This window comes from Cydia splendana, chromosome Z, assembly GCF_910591565.1.
Source record: "Cydia splendana chromosome Z, ilCydSple1.2, whole genome shotgun sequence".
Classification (NCBI taxonomy): domain Eukaryota; kingdom Metazoa; phylum Arthropoda; class Insecta; order Lepidoptera; family Tortricidae; genus Cydia; species Cydia splendana.
In genome coordinates, this window is record NC_085987.1 from 26,433,573 (window position 1) to 26,456,714 (window position 23,142).

Below are 23,142 nucleotides of genomic sequence, written 5' to 3' on the forward strand. Positions count from 1 at the left end.
CATAACGGACTTTTATAATGTCGCTGACCTCTATAAGCGTCGTCGCCGACAGTCCACGAGTCATAGCACAGGCGAAGCATCAGGCGTGCTTCGTTCTCTCGCATGGAGAACGCGTCGCCGGCGGCGCCGGGCCACAGCGGCGGCCACGCGTCATTCGTCGGCGGCTCGCCGCGCGTCGACGCTACCACCGCGAAGTCGTAGTTCCCGCTCTCGTATTGCAAGTTGTCTACTTGGATGTCAGCGATCGAAACCACTGCTTTAGTGCCCTGTCGAATACAAACAAAACTAACTTTATCACAATTGTCCTTTTCAAAAACCTTTTAGAATAACAGGTACTTGTTATGCAAACAAAGTTACTTTAGGTGAAATTTTGTATATGGTCATTCGCCGAGGATCTGTAGCGTACACCGCCGTAGCACGGAAAACGTCAGAGGATCTGTAGCGTACACCGCCGTAGCACGGAAAGCGTCAACTTTCGGCACGCTGCGCTAAACGAAGTAGTGGCTTTCCGGCTCCATCGAACATAAAAATAGAATACAAACGTCGGGCAGTAAAAAAGAAAGCCTTAGATCACACGTACATGATCATAAGTGTGACAATTACTTACGTGTGATTTAAGACATTTGTTACTTTACTACCCTAGGTATGTATTAGTATATTACGATTCAAGTGCGAAAAATAGGTATTTCGCAACTCGTGTCGATTTAAAACACTCCCTTCGGTCGTGTTTTAATTTATCGCCACCCGTTGCGAATTTCCTATTTTTCGCACTTGTATTGCACAAAGTTTTACAGAACATATGGCCCTTTAAATTTTCGACATACATAGTTACCTACGTGATATGTAAACACTATAATGTTACTTACCGTGCTGTCACATTGCACCGAGAGAGCGGCTCGGTCGATATGCAGAGCGAGCAGCGGACTGACGTCGGGCGTGGCGGCCATTTCAATAGCTATGCCGGCTACCACGCAACGAACTCGCTCCACTGGCGACCATCCCTTGTCACCCCATTCTACAAATAGCAAGCTACGATTTAAGTATAGTACCTAACCAAATCCGGAGATATGTTAATAGTGACGCCGGCTATATGGCTCATGGTCTAATAAAACATGATCTTCCATTCCCAGAGTGACACGGGCCTACGTCACAATAACATTGCCACTTTATTTCAACATAACATGTTACATGGGTACATTATACCTATGGTTAATAAGTTAAAATATTTCTTTGTAATTTTATAATTTTCATTTATATGTATTTTAGCTTAAATTTTACAATAACACGTCATTTTTAATTACTCGTTAGCAATATCTTCCGATTCACGAAAGAAATTTCAGACTTTCGGGTAATTCTGTTTATACTACTGGCAACACAGGATAGCGCTGTGCACATTTGACAATTCGGATCTAGATAACTTCATGCCCTGACCGTCATCCTTGTCGAACGCGTGTTAATTGTTATTTCCTTCTCGCTCAGTGTCAGCAGTCGCAGTGTTTTCCAAACTTTTCACGTCGTAAGCTTGGTAATTAATGTGTAACTGTGAATTAGTTTTTTAAACGTTTGTCTTGTATAGATAAATAAAGTTTAATTTAATACATTAGATTTGTTTTATTTTACTATGTTTCTACATGAATAACTTAAAATTAATGCCGTTAAAATAATTTTCACCGTTGGTTAAAATTCTCCCACATTTCAAAGTTTGAGAACCTGTAAACAGCATGATGACTTAGGCGCGTGTCAGTTAGGTCATACGCGAATCTCGGAATGGAGTACCAGGCGGAGTATATTATTATACCATGATATGGCTAAGATGAACATTGCGAGCATGTATGGAAATATTAAGTTGGGAAGAATGTAGGTAATCACATATACACAATTAAATTTCTTATTCAAAAAACAATATCAATATATGAAAGTAGGCATAGTATTATTAATATCTGGGAGACCGAGTTTTGACCGGAAAACATATAAAAAATGCGCGTTTTCCCAGAGATAAGACCTAGCTAGATCGATTTTTCACCCCTGCAAACTCGTATATAGCAAACTTCATCGAAATCCTTAGAGCTGATTCCGAGATCCCCGAAATAGACCAACATTTACCTATATACATTATATACAATTACAACCAAGATACACATGTTTTATAATTGTTACTGTATGCATTGTTTATACGCTGTGTTTATACCTGACTCGGAGATACCTCGCAGAGCGTCGGCGGATTCTTGGTAAGACCTTACGTTAGCGATTGTCACCATACTGTTCTCACTGCGGTATGTTAGTTCCGTTTTCAGCATATCTCCTGAAAAAGCTGCTTTCATTAATTTATAATACAAAGTTTCACTCTTTCAGCGTTTCTCATCTGTGGTAGTATTTTAGCACAGAATAAATAATAGTACTACCGTACAGAAAGGACACTTCCTACAAACCCGAAGTTTGACAGCGATTCAGGGTCGAATCATGCTATCCGTTTCTAATATATGGCACTATTCTTTCGGCTATTTAGGGTTGTCAAAATTCAAGTGATTATCTTATCTGTGGTCGTGCACGCACAAGGAAGTCAAGTGGTGCCAACCCTAATAATTGCTCGGAGCAATGTTGAGCCGAACGGAGCCGAGTTCGACCGAAGTCAGGAGTGTCTCCCCACTGATATTAGTGACATAAATAATATGACAGTGTAATAATTACAGCATTAAACAGCATTTATTATCTGAGAATATAATCTGAAAACTTGAATAACGATTCTCATCGTTGAGACACATCCTAAGCATATTTTTATGTAACAAATATGAAAATACAAACCTAAATCCTCCTTTTCAACATCTAGCAATTTGATTGTTTCATTAATTTTCTCTAATTGACAAGTTGACTCGTCATCCTCTTGTACGGGGGCATAGTCCGGCGCGCTCGAGATGTCCGTGCTTACAACAGGTACTCTAGTAAGTTTAGTTTGGGTGGGAGCTGTAAAAAACATCATTACAATTATTGTCATTGTTATGTATTGTGTTAATACATACAAGTTAAAATACTCATGCTTCATGCAATATGAAAAATTTAAATTTATTACAATCATTCATCATTGATGCCTATTCAAAGACTAGTATATGAAACTATATAGCATGGCAACCATATTCAGCTAAGGTTCATAGCAAAATAAGTAGATCAATGTCTACTCGTTGTTTGACGGCTACGAACACCACATTATATTTGGTAACAACCTAAAGAAATAATTCCGTCACCATACAAATACACTGTAGATTCTTATTTATACTTACACATCAATTGACTAGAGGCTACCGATCTGTTTATATTGACCTAGAACGAAAAATATAATTGTAATTTAGTTCTTTTTAGCATAAGAAATATGTTTAGAACATTGTGGGCTCCTCGGCACGCACCTCTTTTCCTGTATCGGCACAGAAGGATCCTTCCAGCCGACGCCTTATTACACTCGCTGATATGTCGTTCTGTAATAGGTACAATGTTAGCAAAATTTTATTATAGTATAGTATAGTATCATTTATTGCAAACCATGGTATAATACAATAGATGTCACAATGGAAATGGGTCGCATGGCACCCTGGTAGGGTATGGCAATTATCCTTATAACTAAATACATTAACTAAATATAATATTTAGTACAGAAAAATCCCAATGGTGTAAAACATCAAGTTAACAATACGAGCATATAAGCTTGACTATACGTACAGCTACTGTTCACTTATATGCTGGTTTGATAAATAACTATGCACAGATAAATGATAATAACCAATTTCCTAAATGACTTAGGTTTGAAAAATCCCGTTCAAAATGTAAACTTGTAAAGTTTATTTGTATTTATTTATATGCTATTAATGATTGCTTGAAATCATATTATACACGGTGTTTTTTTTTAACTCCGTTAACTTTGGCTAAGTACATTTGAGGAAACTGAATGGCATTGTTAATTTTTTTTTGTAACTTTTTTACCTTTACCTTACTTTAAACACGGTACTCGACTGAAAAGCTCTCTATTATATCACGATTGTATAAAATACTATTACGTATCTCTAAAATTCACACAGAAATCTACCAATCCCGAATTTCAATGTCATAGTCCCGAAAAATGAGAATTCGGGTCAGGTAAGAGGAGTGTATGACGCACCTCGTCGACGTCCTTCAACTCGAGCAGCGAGGAGTGCGGATGGGGCCGCACGCGCAGCTTGACGGTGTCGCTGTCGGGCAACTGCACTAGTTGCTCGCCGCCCGCTGCCGCCACCCCCTCGCTCCACTCCGGATCTTGGTGCTCTGTCACATCACCACAAACTATATTATATAGTGTATAACTAAAAAGTAATTTCAGTGTACATGTACAAGAATTACATATACCAGTACCTACTTACTATCCGCGATCAATGTTATGTAGCTCATGACGACCAGAGGGCTTACCGCGAACCACGTTCTACGTGTTGCCTCTCTGTCGCACTTGTACATCGTACGTAAGTGTGACAGGGAGCCAACACGTCGAACGTGGTTCGCGGTAGGACCTCACTTTCCGTCCTTCCGAGAGCATTATCTTTTATGATATATGAGGCAATCGAGCAGACGAATCGCCTGATGGTAAGCAGTTACCGTCACTCATGGCTCATGGAGCGCCAACACCAGAGGGGTCACAAGTACGTCGACGGCATTTAAGATGGGAGTACGCACTCCTATCCTCCTCCTACACTACATTTACCAATCTGCGGTCCCCGCTCAACTGAAGACGCATCACCAGTTATGTGTTCAGCGGACAGGTCAGCGTGACCTCCACTTTGTACTTATCTCAATTGTGAAATATACTCGTATCAATAGTTATTTGTACAACAAGAGATCAAAGTTTGATATTTCTTCGAGTGCTTATTTTGAGTCCCGTGCAAGCGAAAGATTCTATAATAGATTCACGAGCGTAGCGAGTGAATCTAATTTAGAATCTTGAGCGTAGTAAGGGATTCAAAAGCGCACGAGATGTAAATAACTTTGATCTCGTGTAGTACACAAAATTTTTCACCCTAAGCAGTGAGAACATACCTAGAGGGACAGAGATAATAGAACCCAAGTATATCGAACTTGTATTAGACCCCGCATGTTGAAATGACTATAAAGGTCACTTGAATGTCATTTTGTCTCACTCAGTGAGCAAAATCGCATTTTGCTCACTGAGTGAGACACAATCAGTGAGAAAAATGCGATTTTGCTCACTGAGTGAGACAAAATGACTCAGTGAGCAAAATCGCATTTTGCTCACTGTTTTTAAGAAGCAAAGTACCCTTGTTCGAGCTCCTGAGGTGAAAATATAATTGAGTGTCCGTACCGTTGAGTTTGCTGATAGTGAGGAAAGGAATGAGGTCCGCGTTGGGAGCGGCGTGGGGCGGCGGCGGGAACCGAGCGCTGTGCGCCGGCGTCGAGTAGTGCACCACGGCCCCCGCCTCCACCGCGCAGTGCCACCGCGTGCCCGGACATTCAGCTATCGTCTGATAATGAAACCACCAGTTTACACATGTACTTGAACCCAATAGACCGAAAGAGCGCGAAGCGTCTCCGTTTCAGCTTAGCAAAGCTTTCAAATGCCCGACTGTTCACCACTACCGGTTGCATTTCTCAACAGATTCTCGTGAAATTTTGAGAGCTGGTTCGATAATTATAGGGTTTATGGTGTAGACTCATTTTAATGAATTTTTACAAAATGGCGGATTCATGGGGGCTTCTACAGCTCACAGAGCCAATAGCATCCTATAGGCTAAGTATGTGAACATTACCTTCACTGGGCCGAACAGGTCTGACTGCGCTATGACGAGCGCGTGGCTCGAGCGGTTGTGCACCACGAACTGCGGGCACGGGTCCGGCGCCACCGTCACCACCCACCGGCCTTCATGTTTCTGCTGCACTATCACAGCTGGTATCTGTGAACATTATATAGAAACTCTTGTGTTCTAAACTCGTTACAAAGGGTTGCTAGGTCAAATTTGTCGAAGTGGAAACTATGAATGACCAGCTTTAATAAACGCCAAAGTGACAGGATTTTTTTCCAGATAATTTGACAGATTCACCGTGCAAGGGGACTAAATATGCGAAATCGTGAGCCCATAGTTTCAGTTAACTTGAATTTTCACAACAGATATGCGATGTTTCTAAACGAAATCATGTATGTGAGTATACATACAATAAGTAATAACGCAATGTCTCTTGATAGTAAACGAAGTAGTTTACTCTATGTCACATTGACAATTAATATGAAAACCGCTCGGGATCTGGTATCATTGTCGCTGTAACATGGTACTAAGGTGTCCAGAAATCATACCTGACATTGAAATGAATAACCTTGTGGTATATTCCAACGACTAGATATTCTCGACGTGTAATAGTAGATTGTATAACAAGGGCATAAAGTGACCCATTTTTACCCGAGGCAATTTTTTGGTCTGAGCGAAGCGAAGACCAAAATAGTAGACGAGGGTAAAAATGGACATTTATGCCCTTGTTGTACACTCTGCTTTTCACTTCGATTGCGAGGAAAATATACAAAAAATCAAATATTTTAGGTTATTTTAACGTATTTATTCAAGACTAAAGAAAATTGTTCTTGGGCCGGTCGGAGGCGCGGGGCACGCCGATCGGGAGAGCGCCGGTCGGGGGCGCGCCGGCAGGGCTGGCAGTTTGTATGGCAGAATTTGGACTTTATTGCTAAGCCAATAAGGGTCGTAATAGATGATTTTACTTTATGCTCTAGAGCATAAAATGCGATTTTATGTCGTCTACGCACGACATAAAGGTGCACTTTTTGAGCATGAGAAGTGAAAATACTGTATTACACCTCACCGATTTGCCCGTATGATCTCGCAGCGCGACGGCGCGGCGCACGGGCGCGGCGGCCAGCAGCACGGGCACGTGCGCGGGCGCGGGCTCCGCGGCGTCCGCCCCCCGCGCCGGCAGCGCCAGGCACAAGTATGTACGCAACTCGCTCGGGTCGCCGCCGCGCCACCGCTCCAGCACCCAGAAACGACTCAGCGCTTCTCCGTCGAGACTGAATAAAACATGTTCCTTTATTTTCATTTGCACATCGTTACCCTGCATACCATTGTAAATGACATAGCCGAAGGTCCTGACGAGCAAAGTTTGAATACATATTTTCAGAGTAATTGAGATAAAAGGTAAAAATCGGAACGATGACTATATTTTTTGTCGCAATTTCGCGCATCTCGTCCAATTTCTTTCTAATTTCCTAATTTTACGCCTTTTCTTAATTGCTGCACGCGCAAAAAATAGTTGACTGGCAAACCCAATGTCTGGGTACAGTGGTTACCCTAATATTGTTTTATCGCTTTTACCCATGCTGTGCTCATTCATGTAGGTGTATCCTCCTAAGGCCCAGCCATACAAATGAAAAATGCAAAATTTGCGACAGAAATTCAAAAACTGAACGAAACAAAGCAAAAGCCACTCTGTTCCAATCGAATATGATTTAAATTTCATTGAACTGTATAAGTACTATAGGTAGGACCTAGGGTAAATTATACACAAGGTAATGCGAAGTAATAATAATAAAATGCAAGTAGTAGGTATGACAGCGCCATTGATTAAATTTACGTGTACCTACGATGTGCTTTATTTAATACGACACTATGAACCCACCTTCCTTCTTTGGTCGGACTGACAACTTTGTACTTTTTGGGCTGCAAATTCACATCATCCGAGTTGATAACAGGAACGGCTATACCTGAAACCTGGCACAAACAATCAGTTTACAGGTAAATCATTGAAATAATGAAATAAACAAGTTACCAAACTTACCAATAGATTAGTTTCCAGTCTATTTATAAGTAGGAAAGTCGAGGTCACTCCCAAAACGTTAATCTCTTCTTTTATTTCGTAGTGCAGCGTCAGGAACGCCACCTTAAGTTGTCATAAACGTAAACTGTTAAATGTCTGTTGCATATAGAATGTAAAAAGGTTTGGTTGCGAATTAACATAATTCATTTTCAAATAGTAGTTACAGTCACTTTGGGTACGAAATCCTAAGGCGGATCAAGGTCAAGCTACATACTGCTACATTATGTTGTTTTACAGCGTGCAGTGTGCAAACAGAGGTAATAAAAATTGGTTGTAAATTCGTTGAAGTGATACCTTCTGCTTGCAGTGTATGAGGAAGGGCGCGGGGTGGTCGAGCGCGACGCAGCCTTGCGGCGGCGAGCCGTAGCGGCCCGGCTCCTCGGCCCACACCTGCAGCTGCCCGCTCACGAACGTCTCCCGCCCCATCTCCACCGACATGAAGAATGGTTTCTGTTAACACGAAATAACCGCTATTGATTTACGAGTAGATGAAGTATTTAACCTTTTGGAGGCCAAGAACGCCATGTGTTCGGAGTACGTAAGTCTGGCACACGCTGTCAATTTTACCTTCAAATTGACTCGTTTGTGTCCTTAATCTTAGCATATTATGAATGATATTTTTGTATATGACGGTCGGCGATCAAATACATTCTTGACAAGAAAATTAAATATCCCACTTTAGGTTTTGGACCAGTGTGCGGCGGTTCGTTGCACACTCATATGGGTAGATACTATCTAAATTCTAAGGTATGACAACAACATGTACAGCGCCAATTTGACTGCAAGCACGACGGATAAGGACCTGCAGAAGTGTGCTCTGGTCGCGCCGGAATCGAGCCGCCAGAGCGGCGCGGCGTAGTGCGCGCGCAGTGTGAGCACGACGTGCGCCGCGTTGCACAGCAGATATAGTGCTAGCGGTTGGCCTAATTGAATACAAGTGACTGAAATGTAATAATGTCATATATTTTTAGAACTGGCTCCGAATGCCCTTTCATTTAATACCACACACGATTGGTTACTAAACAAAAATTTTTTTTTTTCCATACAAAAAAAAAAGATGACGTCATAACTCCTTTCCGTTTTTTTTATTTTTTGGTGCTACGGGTCAAATTGATTCAAATGGCCTAAATATTGATCGTGCCGATTTTCATACCTTTAACACCATTTGCAGCTAATTCCCGAATTTCAGGCTGTACCGCTATCACTAATATCAATCTGCCGCGAGCTGCCGCAGCCACCCTATTCAGCTAGCATGTCGGGTACGGATACGGACCTGCAGAAGGGCGCTCGGTGCGGAAACCGCGGCGCCGGGTTCTAGCCGGCACAGCGGCGCGGCGTCGTGCGCGCGCAGCGTGAGCGGCACGCGCGCCGCGTTGCACAGCAGCGCCACCGGCCGCAGCGAGATCTGCAGCGAGCAGCCGCCGCCCGCGCGCACTGCGTCGTACCGCACCTGAATAACACACAAAAATTCCAAATAAGAATGTATTGGAAAGTATGGCGGTATCAACTGTTAGATATATACAGCACGGTAACAGACAGCCGATGGGCAGCGATCGAAGCCTTGGCTGTAGGGTTATTTTTATCATCCATCGGGTACAGAAAAAGTAAAGAGTGACATGTTATAAAATAGATATGAGGATAATACATAATAGACAAAGGGGCTGCAATCGTTTAGGTTTAAGCTTCCGGTAGTGTTCCACGAGCTATTTAATAAAGATAAATATCAATCTCTTGACTTATATTTTATTTATTTATTTAGTAATAATATATATGAATATGGCGGCAAATGATTGAAGCTAGAAGATACACTTCATACTTTTGATATTCCATCGCAAAATGCAGTTGACACATATACATGATCTAGGGGGTTTAACCTCGTTAGAAACTAACCGTGACATCGCAGCGTGGTTGCAATTTCGCCGGGCTCCATGGCCCCGACCAATGGGACGCGACTATGGAATAAGGCCAGTCGGTCGTCGCTCGTCTCGCCGACCGTTCAAACCTACGCCAAAAATAGACACATGTACAGGTCGATTCACAACTGGAGTGGGATGAATGTATAAAGAACCCAAAATATATCAACGTCTCACTAAAGTACACTCAACACATTGAAATATTTAAAACTCGTTACTCACGTAATTTACTTGGAATATCGCTGGCCATGTTCCGATCTGTTTATTACCGACAGGAGCAACACTTGCTGCTACAGTTCAACGTACAAGGCGTAACGAATCAAAACATATTGATCGACATACGACCTAAATTACGTGAGTGACCGCGTTTACAATATTTCGAAAAATGTCGTAAATCAACAATATGAAAACTACACAACGGGACTTAATCGCGTATTTAAGTTTTAAGATTTACCTCCTCCGAGGTAAATCTTAAAACTTAAATACGCGATTAAGTCCCGTTGTGTAGTTTTGATAATGTTTAATAATCGTGAAAGTTTAAATCAGTGATCAACAATATGCTTATTTGTACAATTCAACTGTCTTACCATTCACGAATCTCTTCAACGATTTCATTGATGTTGTTCGCCGGCGCCCGTTTGTCGAACACGGAGGTGTCGGTCACGCCGTAGTGCAGAGGAATCGCCTCGCGGGTGACGGGGTGCTCCACGTCTCTGTAAGCAATACGAATTTTGGTCATTGTTCATAATTATACTTTCAAACTGCTAGTAATCAGGAGAACTTTTTTTTTCTCCAGAAAACTTAAGAGAATAAACGACTAAACGTCATATCGTTGTCAAATGTCAGGATCAGGATAATTTAGGAAAAGACGACTCAGAACAGACCACATCTAGAGCACCTGATCAAGGGGACCAGACCCTGAGTAAAGCTTTACTAGGACATGATACACAAGCTAATATCACAATCGATAAATGGCCCTACATACGGCGCAAGATAACAAGTTGATTTTTATTCATAAATATAGCCGGTCTAGCAAGTTTGTCAGTAGAAAAAGGCGAAATTCTAAATTTCTTCCGGCCGACATTTTTTTAAATTTGCAGCTCTTTTCTACTGGCGGAAATGCTTGAGAGAGTATATACAGAAACAAAACATTAACTTACACAGCTCGAGCAATGCTGAAATTTCCAGTTGAATGTAAGTATTGAACACAAGGTATACATTTGAACGTATTACTATAGCTTGAATCGAATTTGAAAATCGGCTAGCACACCTCAGTGAGCTTGTGCGAATCTGCTTGTGAATGAAACGTAATCCAGGTGGCCGATTTTTTCATTTCGACCGCTCGATTTCTTGTATTTCTTTTAATAATATCTCCACTACGAGGCATTTAAATTCTACTAATAGAATTGAATACGAGTGGTCAATACCACTAAATTCCCAATTTCTATCGCTCGTATTTCAAAAATTAGCATTTCGCTGTTTTCCACCGATTTTCGAGTGACGAAATCGAGCGATCGAAATTCAAAAATCGCCCCCCAGTAGGTGAAATTGGGATAGGGTCATGATCATGTTCCTAGTGTTCCTGGGTTTTAACCATGGCTAAAGCTAAGACATCCTGGGGCTCGCTTGGCAGCGGCTCGGTTTTCTCAAGATTTTCCCTTCACCGAAAAGTAACTGGTGAGCGTGTCTGCGTCGGTGTTGTATAGAAATATATGTGATAGATTACTTGTACTGGAAGGACAGCTGGTGGCGCGCCGCGGTTGTGCCGGGCGCCAATAAGTGCGTGCAGGCGCCGCGGCCCGGCGCCGTCTGCACCAGAGGGGACGGTCGCGACGCGGGCTCTGAACTCTCTTTCTGCGTCGACACTAACACCTGAACAAAACGCCTGCCATGAATGGAATCGTATTCCACAAACCTTCACCACCTACATAGCATTGAGTCAAGAAAAATACAAAAGCTCTTTAAAAGTTTAACTAAACTATAACATTTTACAAATACTCATTATAGTTAATTTGTTATTTCTCGTCATTTTAACATTTGGAAGAAGACAACAGCTAATTATAATTAACAGAGGGGTTCTAAGCTTTACAAACAAAGACATAAAACGCTACTCTCGTCTTGTGCACATTAGGGAGCCGAAGTTGGCGCGCGTTCTAGCTGCAACTAGAAACCGCATCGGAACCGCCAAATGCGAAATTAGCGCGCCACGAAAAGAGTTGCGACTTCTTGGAATTCTATGACGCATATTAGAAACAGAAATGCGGCCACAGAACTCTACTGTGCCTAATACTAACGTCAGTGTCGAGCGGCAGGTGCGAGCACAGCACGTAGAGCGGCCAGATGGCGGCCAGCACGCGGCCGTCGGAGCGCGCACGCACCACGCGGCACCACACTGACACGTACGCCGTCTCGCCCTCGCTCGGCACTGCAACGTAAAGCAAATATTCAGGCATAGGCATAGACTAGGAATCCTCTAGACCGAGTTTAGAACAATTATTTCATGCAACCGATGATGCCAAAAAAGCGGGGGTGCGCGGGACGAGGTGAGCGAAATTCCGTGCCGTGATTGGTCCGTTCAAAGACACGGACGTCACACAAAAAGACACTTTCGACTCGAACATGGAGTAAAATTATCGTATGCGTGGCAGAGGGGATAGCGCGACTATGCTAAGTGTGGAGGATGTTTTGTCTGTGGGCATAGGTCACGAAACGCACGCTCCGAGCGTGCACATTTTATAAACATGTATGGCGGTCGGAGTCAGCGTCGAGCGGGCGTTCCGTGGCACTCGGGTCAACCAATTATATAGGTAGGTAGTAAAAAATAAATGAGCCACGCCCACTATACGCCGTGCTTACACGTGAATTAATGTAGTAGTTTTATCTTACCTTTAACTAACCACGGCACGTTTTCTTTTGGACATTCCTTAAGCGGTATGTCACCTGACCAACCGGTGTCTTGCGTTGTAAACTTAATTCTGAAAATTGTTACAATGTCAACCTATAACTGTACAGAAAACATGTAAAGACTTCGTATACGATATTTTGAGGCGTATTTATTCTAAAATTTGTTCCAAGGAGAGGTGCGTTAAGGCCGAGAAGTCAACTTCCGAACGCAATTTGTCTGACGTAGACCGTAAAATGTGTACATAACAATATACCCGATTCTTAAAGTGGAGCAAAGGTGGCACTCCGTGTAATATAGGTATCTTAACAGGTATGTACTGCTGGATTTAAGATGTTGGGTAACTTACTTAAGCACCATTTCGCAGTCAACGCCGCACAGGACGCTCCGGCCCACGGTCTCGGCGTTCAACTCCCCAGAACACACTGAACACCACGCTTTCGAACCTGCATTCTTCGCTCGCACCTTTGAATGAAGCGATCACCATGTACATTTAAAAGTATAGTATAGTTTAGCGCTCAGTATACGAAAGTTAAGAAAATACGATTGAATAAATTAATTAAACAATAATTAAGAGTAAGACACCCACCTGCTTGAGAACAGGTGACAACCAAAACTTAAATACTAATATGTTCGCAATAAGAAAGATTTGTTCACGGCTTTGTATGATTTGCTGTAGTAGGGCTTTGTATGTAGGAAATACTGAGACTTACCTTGTAATGCAGCGGCCGGCGCAGCGCGTTGGCCAGCACGAGGCGGCCGGAGAGGTGCAGCGTGCGGCGCGCGCCCGCCACGTCGCCGCGCACGTGCACGTACACGCCGCCCGCCGCCGCCTCGGCGTCAGGCAGCCGCACGCGGCTCTCGCCAGAAGAGAACGGTATACCTGCACGACAAAAATTACGACGGCGTTTTTCATAAACATTTGGTAATATAAAATGTCATCATATTTTATTTGTTATGAACAGAGCCCGGAATTTTCGCGGCAAAACAAAAACTGTCGCAATCTTTCTAGAGTTAGAAATATTTTTTGGTCGATATCGATAGTTGTGTAGGTGTGTTGTCTAGAATAGAAGAAAAAACGGTCCACCTAATAAAACAAATATTTAGTAAGAAAATTTACGTGAGGTTTGTCTAAAAGTATATAGAAACAGATACAATATCTTCTTCGAAATACACATCAGTACACACAGCAGCACATGACATTTTATTTGGTTTGTGATATTAATAGGAGTAGATAATAATTCATTTCTCAACATGCTCTGGGAGTAAAGTTTCGTTTATTAAGCCATTTATTTATACTATTGCATTATGTATACTAATTGTATCTGTCTCTACATAATTTTAGACATCCTCACGTAAATTTTCTTATTAAATTTATTGTTTATTCGGTGGACCGTTTTTTCTTCTATTAGACAATACACCTACACAACTATCGATATCTACCAAAAAATGTTTCTAACTCTAGCAAGATTGCGACAGTCTTTTGTTTTGCCGCGAAAATTTCGGGCTCTGGTTATGAAAAGAACAAAAATAATGAAGTTTTCTACAAAACCAGTTACTCGCTATATACGCTTTTCCGTGGCTCAATCCTTGAATATATTTAACTATCAAATCACTGCTTGTGTTTATACAATACGTAATACTTACTAGAGGACCATTCTGTAGACGGTCCCGCTAGGGCAAATCGAATTTTGAACGGTGCATTTGGAGACGGCCATCTGAAACGATGTAGAATTTGATTAGAAGCAAATTACAAGACGTTTTAATTACATTTAACGCCTTGAGCCGGGCTAACGGAGCCTATTGGCGCAGCGCGCTGGAGCAGCTGTTGTAGCCACCGCGACACGCGCCGTCCAGCTGTAGTACAGTACGTGTGTTACCGGTAGGCGAGCCTCACGCCGGGCCCAAGCGGTGCGATCTCCTCGCAGCCCTCCTGGCCCACCCGCAGCGCGATGCAGCAACTGTTATGGACCCACAGCGACACGCGGCCCTCTAGTTCCAACACTTCAGACATGTCCGCTTCGGAATCATTACAACTGTCCAAATGTTTCTCTTCTTTCTCCATGGATACGTCTCCATTGCACTGAAATTACAAATTAGTTTTACTACTTAAAGAATTTAAAATAGTAAAGTTGGATGATATATTTCAGTCGAGTAGTTCTCAAACGATGGATTACGGACCACTGGTGTTCCCGGTAACACTTGAAGTGGTCCTATAATTTATAAATATAATCAACGTTTATTAAATATATTCGTTATAGGTTTTTACATCTAAGCTGTCATTCCTGTCCATAGCAAAATAAAAAAAAATCAAATGGTCCCTTATCACCTAGATTGAGGACCTCTAATTTAGTCCGATCGCGCGCAGTGGATGACACGACAATCTCTTAAGTTTGCAAGTAAATACCTGTCGTAAAACTGGCCCCCAGTCGTCGGCGAGCGCCCGCAGCGTGCTGAGGCGCGGCACGTGCAGCGCTACACGCACGCACTCGGAGCACGCGCGCACTCGAGCCTGCGATACAACGACGTTGCTCGGTACGGAAGCACTCGCTTGCACGCGGGTCGATCCCACCATCTGCTCGAGCGTGCCCGTCGAGCAGTCTAGGACGTCGCATCTGTATGATACAATATGTTTCAACACACAAGACCATACTTATACAACATTAATTCACCCACCCATTATCGCGTAAACGCGGAGAATAATCATTTAGTAATTGTCATAATTACCCGAGAAACCATTGGTCGAAACACAATAGGTCGAATGTTCATTTGGCATTAATATTGAATGTTCGTTTTTTTAGCATTAGAAAAAAGGTAAACAATCTTGACGTGTCTTTTAATTAAAAAAAACTCTTTTTAAAAATAAGTCATGGTAAATAAATAAACATTCACGAATCTAATACGATCATTTATATTCTTCTGCTTTCATAAGTAATACTTAGTTACTGATTTTTAAAAAGCGTTTTTCAATTAAAAGACATGTCAACGTCGCTTACCTTCTTTCTAATGCTAAAAAAAATTATAATGATGATGATTTTTTTAAAGTAGTATGTTTAGAGATTACTCCAGCACCCATAGTCCGATTTGAGTTATTCTTTATTTGTTTGAAAAAAGTTACCTGCGAGGTATTCCCATAATAATTTTGGTTCTGATCTGATGTTGTAATCCATGAGGAATTGACGGAACCCTTCAATTTTTAAAGGCATGTGTATTATGATTTCGGTATTTTCTAAATTACTCAAGCATTTCCTCCTGAAATCCACCAATTTCATGATGTGCAACTGTAGCCTTACCTTTGACACTATATATTCGCTAACTTCTTCGTAACTTTATATACATATACTTAACGCATTTACTTAAAATTAATATTTTATTTCTTTATTTTGTTTCGAAAATAACGACTTATATGTAAAATGTGAAACGTTATTCGACTAAACATTGCTTAAACGAAACGATTACTCTGCGAAATGGAAATCGTCCAATAATAGTTCTGCGAATTTACACAGAAGCGAACTGAACGGTATGTGAACCAAGAGACTACGTAACGTTAGTCGACCAGAAGTTACATTGACAAATAAATGACTCTGCGAAACGATGTTCGGCGAATCGTTGTCAGCGAATCGATGATCTGCTAAAAGTTTATCGGAGAATCATTATAGGTACCCATTCACGAGAGCTTGATATCGAGTAGTAGCACGCAACAGGCGCGCGAGCCGAGCAGCGCGTACACGACGGTGTCTGCCGTGCTCACACACATCATGCGGTGGCTACGCAACAGCGGCCGAGACACATAGTGCCTTCCAGCGACCGTAAGAAGAGCACACTATACTCACGAGAGTTTGGTGTCGAGCAGCAGTACGCGTCCAGCGCGCGAGCCGAGCAGCGCCTGCGCGACGGTGTCCGCCGCGCTCACGCACAGCACGCGGTGGCTGCGCATCAGCGGCCGCGAGACGTAGTAGCCCTCCAAGGAACGCGCTTTTCTGCAACCGACAATCTTACGTCACCGCCGAGTATCAAGTAGACTTAAAAAAAACGTAGAGTTGTTATCAACAACAAAATTTAATACCGTCAACCGAGGTGAATAGGGATGGCGGGCTGAATAGCGATAAAAATTGGGAATGACATTTACCTGATAATTAAAAACTACTTACACAAACTGTAGCATGCAAAATATACTAATATTTTGGGTATTCTACCGTTCAGGTAACGGCCGACTCTAGTTTAAATCTGAATTTAAGAAATTTTACCGACATTTAACATTCAGTTTATGTTTTAGTTGTATAAAATTAGTTTGTTTCATTACATATTTATAAACTAACTATCGCACTTCTTTCGTGTAAAATGAGCAATCAAGATATTTCTAAGACGCCGTCTGATATATTATATAAAGCTGCTAAATCGAGCTATTTTTATTTAAAGTTAGAGGCGACGCCTTTACCTGGACAGAGAGGGGAGCGAGTTGTGCGCATGCAGTTCGAGCTCTGTGCAGCGCAGCGCGACGCGAACACGCGCCACGGAGCGCGGCGAGAAGTACGAGTCCACGCGCAGCGCGCTGGAAAGTTGCTCGGCGCTGACGAGGCCCGCGCGCGCCTCCGCTGGCGGCTCGTCGCGCCCAGGTGCCTGCACGGGAAAATACTCCGTGAACCCTGGTATTTTCATCTAATTACTACGATTCCTGGAACATGTATTCCGGGTCAAATCAAAGGAAAATTTAGGGCAAGTTGGATCAACAGAGTTAAGGGTTGGCCCAAAAAAACGTTGTCATTTTTTATGTGCATATTGATGATAATTTAACCAAAGCCTTGCGTTTATGTATCAAAGTACTACATTTTGAAAAAAAGATTTTATTTCAATTGTGAATGATTATAGTTTTGATTTTTAATGAGATTTTGTAAAAGACGTGTAAGTAATAAAATTATTAAAAAAAAAAGTTGACACCGTATATTTGGGCCAACCAGTATACCGGAGAAGTAGGCGTTAAAACAGACGCTAGCCGCTTAAATATAGAACAATCAAACTTCTTTGCAACCGATTATATGGATGTTCAATAGAGATGTGCCGAATATGTATTAGTTTGCCGAATTCGGTTCAGATCTTATACCGAACCGAATTGGCCGAATTGTACGGCTCAACTGTATCATTCTAATAAACCATTTGAAAACGCTTCAATTAAATTAAGCTAAAGATGAATCGCTTCCTAGGCAGCTAGGCAACTAAGAAATAGAATAGGCATTGACTCGCAAACAAATGACACACTGTCCAAATAATCAAAACATCCTACGGATTTTACATCTCATGATGTGTTAACGACAACGGGAAAACGTAACCTGATAAAAGAGAGTACTTGAAAACTTCTGGAGGAGCCTTCATTTTACAGTGTTGCAACAAAACAAACATGATGAAAAATATTTACCGAATAAGTACCTATTCGGCAATTCAACCGAATAATTCGGCCGAATACGAACATTTGAAAATGTGCTGAATACAACATTTTAAACTGTCGCATTTTGTACACATATTTAATTACACAAACGGGTCTACCACAACTCAGCTGAAACGTCGGAATTTAAGGTAAAAACAATGAAATTATATCGCGGTAGACCCGTTTGTGTAATTAAATATGTGCTGAATATGCCGAATATCGAATAATTACCGAATATTCGGCCCACTTCTAATGTTCAATGCATGATGACGATTGACTTTCAATATTTACACGCGAAATAAACAAAATCTCACCAGGGGGTCGACTCTGGGCATAAACTTGGTGATGTCGAACTCGAAGGTACGTTTTTGAGGCTTGGTTTGAGAATCCGCGCAAAATCGCCACAATGTTGCAAAAACCGCATCTGAATAGGATAGAAATAGGGCAGTGGTTCTATTTATAATAAAATAAAACCAGACAACTCAGACAAGTGCGAGTCGGACTCGCTCACCGAGGGTTCCGTACTTTTTAGTATTTTCTGTTATAGCGGCAACAAAAATTCATCATCCGTGAAAATTTCAACTGTCGAACTATCACGATTCATGAGATACAGCCTGGTGACAGACAGACGGACAGACAGACAGCTAGACGGACGGTGGATTCTTAGTAATAGGGTCCCGTTTTTACCCTTTGGGTACGGAACCCTAAAAAACATGGTATTAGGTAGATGTTATTACTGATGTGCCGACGAAAAGTTTTGGATCTTGATATGGACATAGAATACTTTCGGAAATATCTCACATTTTTGTATGAAACCCGTAAATTTTCCATTTTCGTAATGGAAACTTTATTGTTATTGAAATTTTCCTGAATTTTCGGAGAAGTTTTCCAGCTTATTGGAAACATTCTACACTTTGCACGACTATTGTTGCTAATTGAAACAAAAAATAGAATTACAAACCTGGTGGTTCTGCATATAATTTCATTTCGTTGGGTTCTGATACAGGCAGAGTAACATACGTATGCGGCTCCCATCTTTTCAATAACGGATCGTAGAACTCCAACTTGCATTTCACTTCTTCGTCCTATCATTAAAAATACAACAATTCAATGATTTTAATAACGGAAGTTTATTATTTATAGCCATTGTTTTAAAAGCCAATACTAATGGTCCAAATCCCTTCATGAAACGTCTAGAACAACAAAAAAAATATTTTCACAATACGCAATTATCGAGGTGCAAATACATTATTTAAATACAGCGTCGGAATAGTTCGTTGTTTGAATAACTATTTCATAAGTATAACGTAATTATGACAACGAAAACACACGAAGAGGTTAGTCAAGAAAAGCTACATTGATAACACTCACAATGCCAGGTATGGGGAACACCGTGATCCTAGAGACGTTCCGCGGGTGCGGGTAACGCCAGGACATGGCGTCGCCGTGCAGCGTCACCTGGTAAGCCATCGGGAACTGGCCCCCGGTTACTATTTTAAAAGCTCCACTTCTGTAAGGATAGATAACTGTTATTGACGTTACATTGTCTGGGTAGCCGTTAGTGTCAAAACAAAGCAGAAAAGATTACTGTGAACTTCTGCGCCAAAGGAAGATTCCCCTTATGTTTCTCCGAGGTCACATTACGGTTGTCAACTACACACGTCAGCAGTACCGTCTTTACCGGCACACGGGGCTCGTGCCCAGGGCCCCCATCCTCAGGGGGCCCCGAGATCAGATAGTAACAGTATATTTGATTACCCATAATAAATAGGTCATAGTAGAAAAATAGTTCAATTTTGCTTTCTTTACTTTCCAAAAGGGCCCCAAATTATTATGTGCCCAAGGGCCGCAGCATAGTTTAAGACGGCACTGCACCAGATGACCACTCTATCTGCTGGGTTTATCATCATTATACAAGAGTATAAAAATTTATTCCCATTCTCTGAACATACAACAGTTTGTGGATTATTTGCAAATGTATGCAAAATAAGATAATTCACTCACGTGCAAAATATAAATTCAATTCCATATAAAGAGTCACACATACTGAGCACTTCGGGTAACTATAAAGCGTCAAATAAACAGAGGAGAAAAGAGGAGATATATTATGGCATTTTAAACTTTATTTTAAACTGATATTGTTCAAATTTGCGTAATTTTTACGTGCATATTTTCTACTAACTAGATATTTAAGGGGTGGCTAAAAAGCCAATAATTTATTTTTTATGATATTTATTATAAGAAAATGTTGTGTAATATACTTGAGGTCGTCCTTGTAATGCTGGTCGAAGGCCTCGACAGACTCCATGCCGGGTAAGGCTCGCTCCGACATGCTCCGCTTACAGTAAGACCTCAAATAATCGCTGCTTTCTTCCTGCGGCTCTAGGAACTCCTTTTCGTCCTCCTTGACACACAATAATAATTAAACAAAACATTTCTACATCGACACAAATATACCTCTAAAACGCAATTGCGGGTGATCAAATTAATCAGTCATGGATCCCGCTTTACTTTGTAATACAGGCAAGCTCTTCTATTTACGCCATGCATAAACAACTAACGAGAATTTAGGTCAGTGTGGAGAAAACCGGTATATACAATTTTTGGTTGGGAAGACCATCATATGGCAAAACCTCTATCTACGTCGCTCAGATACAGTCAGAAAGGAAGAGCTTCGCTCCTGCTCTCGCTTCGTTTTAGAAGCGACGAAAGAGATTGTAGACGGTCTTACCTGATAGACGGTCTTCTCCACGTTGACCTTACCTGTTTATCAGCCGACGTGTCCATTGCTAGTTGTATCCTGCGGAGGGCGGCGAGGTCTTCCGGCCGCACGTCCAGCGTGACGCGGTCCAGGTCTACGGTCACGCGCACTGAGGGCTCGCGCGCCGACACGCCGTCCTCAGCCCTTCGCCACGCTTCCCAGCTGCACTCCAATTCCATACTGACCAAAAGAAATTTTAGAATTCATCGCATTGAAATCATTATACGAAGAGACGTCTAGTTGCAGTGAATTCTAGAAATTAGACAAAATAATTTATAACTATTCTGAGTCATTTCAGTATTAGAGACCTTATTGAGTCAGACTATACTAATTCTGCATGGCAATCGCAATGACCAAGTGTGCCAATGTCAACATTAATGTAAATTTTCGATGAAAATATGAGCTGACACATGCAGAACGTAGTTACCCTAGCATCATCGGTTGCAGGAGGACATGGCGCTGGTCGCCGGGCGGGCCGGCGGCTACCAGCAGCGCAGACACTAGAGCGCGCGCGACCAGCCGCTCCGGCCGCGCCGCGGCACCTATCTGAAGCGATGCGCTGTCCCACCCTATTGTGCCTTCGTTGCCCGTCACCCCGAGCTGACTCATTTGGATTACGATATCCTCCAAGTTGTGGCTAGCTGTAAAAAAAATGAAGGAGCTATAGACGATCCATTTATAATTAAACTGCCCCCGACTGAATATCAACCAGCCAGACCAGACCAGAGTAGACCCAGTAGTGTCAGAACGCAAAGTAGCAATTTGATTTCAAATGCAATGGGAAAAATCGGAAAACAAGTAGTTGGCGGACAAATTCATATCATTCACTTTCATAAGTAAAAAAGGCTCACCCATGAATTTACGCAATTTTAGGAACGGAGGTGTATGAAGATCGCCGTTGCTCAAGGTAATATTTCCTTTCTTACTATTTTTCTGCAGTTTTTTTTGTACCTATAAAACAAATTTAATATTAGCATCTAATCTGTACAATTAAAAAGTACCTAAATACAGAAATATATTTTGCTGTTTGCTACTCGTATGTAAAAATATAAAAATTTTACCTTCCAATAAAATTGGTATTATGTTTCCTTCCACGTCGGATATCTTCATTCATTGAGAGAGCAACGGGATCGTTGACCGATAGATGCCGCTAGCGTCTATGTAGTCGCTCCGCCCCACGCCGTGACGTAGTTCCGCTTCCTCCCTGCCAACCATTGCTCGCTTCACGCTGCTCGCCGCCACCATGTCATTGTTGAGGAGAAGTACCGTCGGCATAAAAGTAGCCTAGTAGCCTGCCAGGAAGGCATTACTCAGATATCCGACGTGGAAGGAAACATAATACCAATTTTATTGGAAGGTAAAATTTTTATATTATGTGTTCCGTTCCACGTCGGATATCTTCATTGAGACCTGTTTATTATCTCCTGGTGGCGAGTCAGCGGGCGCGCAAGCGTTAGGGCTACACCTACTGTCATAGAACTCAGAGAAAGAATAAATATATACGCCATATTGCAACCCATGAAATCACAGTGACTCGTTATAATGATGCATTACAGGAAATTGAGAATTTAAATTGTAATCCCAGGTTCGAATCTGACGTTAAACTGGTTTGAGAGATTTCTCATTCGAAATCGCATCCGAACCGCAGAATCTCGGCGAGTCATGATCCCAATTAACTTAAGCCAAAATATCGCTAAGTGGATAGTTTTCCAGCCAATATAGTTATTGAGTACATCGTGGATCGAAAGCAATCGTAGGCGAGGCCGGCTTAGATGAGACTGTGGCTGAAATAAATAAGCGCAGTGTCCCCTAACATTTGTATAATTCTCGCAAGCTGACGTACCCAGACTACCTACTTACTGGGTCTATACATTATTCCGGAGCTTCTAAGTGTCAAGTCGGTAAGACACGTTATCTGGTTTAGAGCCGAATTTCGGACACAAAATAATAGCGTGAAAATTAACTATGCAATTACCCGGGCTACAGTGTAGTAGACTAAGGTCATTGACCCTGCGGTCTGATGCCAACAGCAAATGTGCGGCAGCTCTTCTATCGTACTTCTTCTAACGTACCTAACGTTGTAGGGCTATTCAAATTAGGGCAAGTAGATTTCTCGCGTCCCAAGCTGGTGGTTTGGGTGGCGCTGGTTTCGCTATTAATGGCGTTGGAAGAAGGCATAGTGTCCGATAGTGGTTCACATACAGCACTTGTTACAGGCTTATGAACAAGTATCATTCTGAAAGCTAACATGGACAATAGAAATAGATGTCTGAGATAGCTAGCTACTTCACTGGGT

The 23,142-nt window shown here is 42.0% G+C and overlaps 1 protein-coding gene across 1 annotated transcript in view; it reads right to left on the reverse strand.

Moving 5' to 3' along the window:
• Positions 1–23,142, reverse strand: part of LOC134805094 (uncharacterized) — a 91,562-nt gene that overhangs the window by 12,533 nt on the left and 55,887 nt on the right. The window contains exons 45-77 of the mRNA XM_063778384.1: positions 21,698–21,797; positions 21,274–21,487; positions 20,849–21,026; positions 20,347–20,489; positions 19,457–19,595; positions 19,047–19,170; positions 18,400–18,509; positions 17,102–17,283; positions 16,497–16,643; positions 15,071–15,278; positions 14,544–14,746; positions 14,311–14,381; positions 13,377–13,546; positions 13,013–13,128; positions 12,648–12,736; positions 12,056–12,186; positions 11,488–11,633; positions 10,349–10,474; positions 9,739–9,850; positions 9,122–9,298; positions 8,143–8,298; positions 7,810–7,911; positions 7,651–7,742; positions 6,838–7,042; positions 5,778–5,921; positions 5,333–5,492; positions 4,145–4,287; positions 3,399–3,467; positions 3,276–3,315; positions 2,803–2,961; positions 2,189–2,302; positions 867–1,015; positions 29–266 (exon numbers count right to left, since the gene is read on the reverse strand). Of these exons, the coding sequence (XP_063634454.1) occupies positions 29–266; positions 867–1,015; positions 2,189–2,302; positions 2,803–2,961; positions 3,276–3,315; positions 3,399–3,467; positions 4,145–4,287; positions 5,333–5,492; positions 5,778–5,921; positions 6,838–7,042; positions 7,651–7,742; positions 7,810–7,911; positions 8,143–8,298; positions 9,122–9,298; positions 9,739–9,850; positions 10,349–10,474; positions 11,488–11,633; positions 12,056–12,186; positions 12,648–12,736; positions 13,013–13,128; positions 13,377–13,546; positions 14,311–14,381; positions 14,544–14,746; positions 15,071–15,278; positions 16,497–16,643; positions 17,102–17,283; positions 18,400–18,509; positions 19,047–19,170; positions 19,457–19,595; positions 20,347–20,489; positions 20,849–21,026; positions 21,274–21,487; positions 21,698–21,797 (4,657 nt within the window). The remainder of the gene's footprint in view (positions 1–28; positions 267–866; positions 1,016–2,188; positions 2,303–2,802; positions 2,962–3,275; positions 3,316–3,398; positions 3,468–4,144; positions 4,288–5,332; positions 5,493–5,777; positions 5,922–6,837; positions 7,043–7,650; positions 7,743–7,809; positions 7,912–8,142; positions 8,299–9,121; positions 9,299–9,738; positions 9,851–10,348; positions 10,475–11,487; positions 11,634–12,055; positions 12,187–12,647; positions 12,737–13,012; positions 13,129–13,376; positions 13,547–14,310; positions 14,382–14,543; positions 14,747–15,070; positions 15,279–16,496; positions 16,644–17,101; positions 17,284–18,399; positions 18,510–19,046; positions 19,171–19,456; positions 19,596–20,346; positions 20,490–20,848; positions 21,027–21,273; positions 21,488–21,697; positions 21,798–23,142) is intronic.